The sequence below is a fragment of the Microcaecilia unicolor genome, chromosome 14, assembly GCF_901765095.1.
Source record: "Microcaecilia unicolor chromosome 14, aMicUni1.1, whole genome shotgun sequence".
Lineage (NCBI taxonomy): Eukaryota > Metazoa > Chordata > Amphibia > Gymnophiona > Siphonopidae > Microcaecilia > Microcaecilia unicolor.
The window spans coordinates 24077975-24082305 of record NC_044044.1 but is presented as its reverse complement, the minus strand read 5'-3'; the positions used below and the strand labels follow the sequence as shown (position 1 = coordinate 24082305).

The 4331-nt window shown below is 42.9% G+C and overlaps 1 protein-coding gene across 1 annotated transcript; it reads right to left on the bottom strand.

Annotated features, from left to right (window-relative positions):
* Nucleotides 1-1183: 1183 nt before the first annotated feature.
* LOC115457970 (olfactory receptor 11H6-like) lies at nt 1184-2107 on the bottom strand. Its single transcript, XM_030187700.1, has one exon. It carries the CDS (start codon nt 2105-2107, stop codon nt 1184-1186), a length of 924 nt encoding a protein of 307 aa, XP_030043560.1.
* Between the last annotated feature and the right edge of the window lie 2224 nt (nt 2108-4331).

Sequence of the window (4331 nt, the reverse complement as noted above, 5' to 3'; positions counted from 1 at the left end):
TTCATTAATAATGGGAGTCAGCAACCTGCAGTACTGAGGCTGGTTATTCCAATGGTAAAATCACCCTTTTTACAGCTCCTTGATAACTACCCCCTTAATTTGTAGTACTTACATATACAAGTTTGTAATATGGAGCAGCTGATTATATGTGGAAGTTGTGGAATCCCCGAATCCTACATCCAGAACTGCTAGATCCATGCCATTCATGTTTTCAATGCATATATTCCTAAAATGGCTTCTTCCATAATGCACCTGCTTGAAAAATACATGTGCACTCTTCCAGGTATTTTAGAAAAGGCCCTGCATCAGCAGATCTTTTTTTATAAATTCTACTGGAACCAAGCAGACCCACAACTCTATGTTGTATTTACACTGGGACTTTTTATGTTAAAATGGATATCCTGAAATCATGACTAGTTGCGGGGTCCCAGGGACAGATGTGAGGAGCATTTTACTATATATATACTAGTAAAACAGGCCCATTTCTGACACAAATGAAACGGGCGCTAGCAAGGTTTTCCTCGGAGTGTGTATGTTTGAGAGAGAGTGTGTGTGTGAGAGAGAGATAGAGTACGTGAGAGAGAGTGTATGTGAGAGACAGAGAGTGAGTGCGGGTGTGTGGCTCCAAGTTCCATGACACCCTCCTTGCCTCCTTCCCTCTCCTCCCCTCCGAGTTCCAGGCCCCCCTTCTGTCCAAGGTGCAGGCCTCCCTCCCTCTCCTCTCCCCTCCTCTCCTCTCCCTCTCTCTCCTCCCTCTCTCTCTCTTCTCCCCTCCGAGTTCTTGGCCCCCCCTTCCCTCCGAGTTCCATGCCCTCCTTTCCTCAGAGTGTGTATGTTTGAAAGAGACTGTGTGGGTGAGAGATGGAGTGTGTATGTGAGAGAGAATGAGTGAGAGTGAGACAGACAGAGTGTGTGTGTGTGTTTGTGTCAGAGAGAGAGAGAGTGTGTGTGAGAGAGAGAGAGAGAGAGTGTGTGTGAGAGAGTGTGTGTGTGAGAAAGTGAAGCCTTCAAGCCTTGAAGTATTCGTGCACTCTGTAAGGCTCCATCTCCTCAATTGATGACACATAGTTCCGAAACGTTGCAGGAATGCTTCAAGGCTTGAAGGCTTCACTTTCTCGGCTTCAGAATGCTGGAGGTGCGTTTTATTATATAGGATAATATAGACAAGCAGAAGAATCAGTTCTCACAGTCGAATCATCTTCTTCACAACCTTCAGGACCTCCTTGTTCCTTAGGGTGTAGATTACTGGATTCAATAGAGGAATCAAAACCGTATAGAACACAGCTATTACCTTATCTATTGGAAACGGATGGTTCCCTGATGGCCTAATGTACATATACATAACACATCCAAAAAAAAGAGACACCACAATGAGGTGGGAGGCACAAGTAGAAAAGGCCTTACGACGACCAGATGAGGATCGGATTCTTAATATGGTTCGTATAATGAAAGCATATGAGATGAAGGTAAAAGAGGCATTACTAAAGATCAATAGGGAGATATATACAGTAAGGACCACTTCCGTTGAATAGTCCCTCACACAAGAAAGTTCCAGGAGAGGCCCTGGATCACACAGGAAATGATTAATATTATTTGGGCCACAGAATGGTAACTTTGAAATTAATATTATAGGAAACAAAGACCAGAGGAATGCACCAACCCAGCAAGAAGCAGCAAAGAAACAACATTTTTTAGTACTCATTAAGACATTGTAGTGGAGAGGATGGCAGATGGCTAGGTATCGATCATAACCCATGACACTGAGAAGAAAGTGCTCAGTTGCCCCACAGCTGAAGAAGAAATAAAATTGTGTAATGCAACCTTTGAAAGAAATAGAGTTAATTCTAGACAGCAATCCAGAAAGCATTTTTGGAATAGTTGTGGTTGTGTACCAGATTTCAACGAAAGACAGGTTGCTAAGTAAAATGTACATAGGTTTCTGGAGGGAAGTGTTGGACCATACCAACATGATGATAGATATATTTGAGGTCAGTGTGAGCGTGTAGGTCACCAGGAGCAGTGTAAAGAGAATAGACTGTGCACCTCCATTGACGGTGATTCCATGAAGAATAAATTCTTTCACATAGGTTTGGTTTCCTCCTTGCATCCTGTAAATACTTAACCTGAAAGTCATAAGGAAAAAAATAATAATTAAGAATTCTTTTTAGTAAAGGGCGTTAAGACCTTAACTCAAGTTTATTGCACATCAAAAGGCTTCATTATTGATTTTTTTTTAACATACATATATAGGAGGGTGTGTGTCAATGTAGGAAGTGGGCATGGAAGCAGGGGTATGGATGAATTAATTAGGTATCACACTAACACCTGATTCTACAAAGCTACAAAATTCTACAAAAATTGCACGCACAAATTGTTGAAATTTGTACGTCAATGATAAACACTTTTCAAAAGCAGAACACTGACTGAAGTGACATGAAATCTGAATCACTTCAGAAAAGAAGAAAGAAGTGAAACTGCCCACATAGCAGGTCTACGTCAGAGTGTGTTGTCTGAGTGTGTTATCACTGTGATGCCTACTTGGGTTTCTGATCAGTGCTGAAACACTTCAGGTTTCCAAGTGGTTTTAAGCAGAGAATTGTGATTGCCGTGTCAGTCCATTCCAATATGTAGAAATAAGGGTCAACAAGCAAGTTATAGGCAATACCTTTTTCTAAATATTATTTTTAAATACTGAAATTACAAATTCACAAGTTTTCACTTGCTAAAGCAATACAAAGCAAAGAAAATGGAGTGGAGGAGTGGCCTAGTGGTTAGGGTGGTGGACTTTGGTCCTGAGGAACTGAGTTTGATTCCCACTTCAGGCACAGGCAGCTCCTTGTGACTCTGGGCAAGTCACTTAACCCTCCATTGCCCCATGTAAGCCGCATTGAGCCTGCCATGAGTGGGAAAGTGCGGGGTACAAATGTAACAAAAATAAAATAGATTCTATTGGAGATTCTACATGGAATGTTGCTACTATTGGAGATTCTACATGGAATCTTGCTACTATTGGAGATTCTGCATGGAATGTTGCTATTCCACTAGCAACATTCCATGTAGAAGGCTGCGCAGGCTTCTGTTTCTGTGAGTCTGACGTCCTGCACATACGTTCAGGATGTCAGACTCACAGAAGCAGAAGCCTGCGCGGCCACATTGGTGATCTGCAAGGGCCGACTTCTAGTGGAATAGCAACATTCCATGTAGAATCTCAAATAGTAGCAACAGTGGAGGAGTGGCCTAGTGGTTAGAGTGGTGGACTTTGGTCCTGGGGAACTGAGGAACTTAGTTTGATTCCCACTTCAGGCACAGGCAGCTCCTTGTGACTCTGGGCAAGTCACTTAACCCTCCATTGCCCCATGTAAGCCGCATTGAGCCTGCCATGCGTGGGAAAGCGCAGGGTACAAATGTAACAAAAATAAAATAGATACTATTGGAGATTCTGCATGGAATGTTGCTACTATTGGAGATTCTACGTGGAATGTTGCTATTCCACTAGCAACATTCCATGTAGAAGGCTGCGCAGGCTTCTGTTTCTGTGAGTCTGACGTCCTGCACATATGTGCAGGACGTCAGACTCACAGAAGCAGAAGCCTGTGCGGCCACATTGGTGATCTGGCTAGTGGAATAGCAACATTCCATGTATTTCTCATAGTAGCAACAGTGGAGGAGTGGCCTAGTGGTTAGGGTGGTGGACTTTGGTCCTGAGGAACTGAGTTTGATTCCCACAGCTCCTTGTGACTCTGGGCAAGTCACTTAACCCTCCATTGCCCCAGGTACAAAAAAGTACCTGTATATGTAAGCCGCATTGAGCCTGCCATGAGTGGGAAAGTGCGGGGTACAAATGTAACTAAAATAAAAAAATCAACGTCAATTTTATTTTGCGCCAAATGTAGAATTTAGTCCCCCAGCTATTAATACTACCGGTATGTAGTACACTTATTCATATCCATACCACTTTCCTGGATGCAGAAGGCATGTGAAACTGCATGCACTCAGTAAAGAATTCCCATTTTTTGAATAATTTTTTTTTTGTAGTGGATTTCAGGTGGTGATTTTTCAGGTCTTTTTGATCGTCTTCTTCTCTCTCTCTCTCTCTCTGATAAAAAAACTCATTTTTAAAATGGAGGTTCTAAATGGCCATGCACAAATAAAAAAACCTCCACTGACGTGCGGCCATTTCCTGTCTGAGGTGGTAAGCGTTCACACACTACTCATGCAGTAACGGGCAGTGAGTGGGGATGGCCATGCACTGCCCGATTACTCCTAGTCATGGCCCCCTCCCCATGCTAGAAAATACATTTATTTTTCAGGGCACGGAAAACGGCACCTGC

What these genes read in the sequence shown, in the direction of transcription:
- LOC115457970 (XM_030187700.1), bottom strand. Translation starts at nt 2,107, where the DNA reads ATGCAAGGAGGAAACCAAACCTATGTGAAAGAATTTATTCTTCATGGA.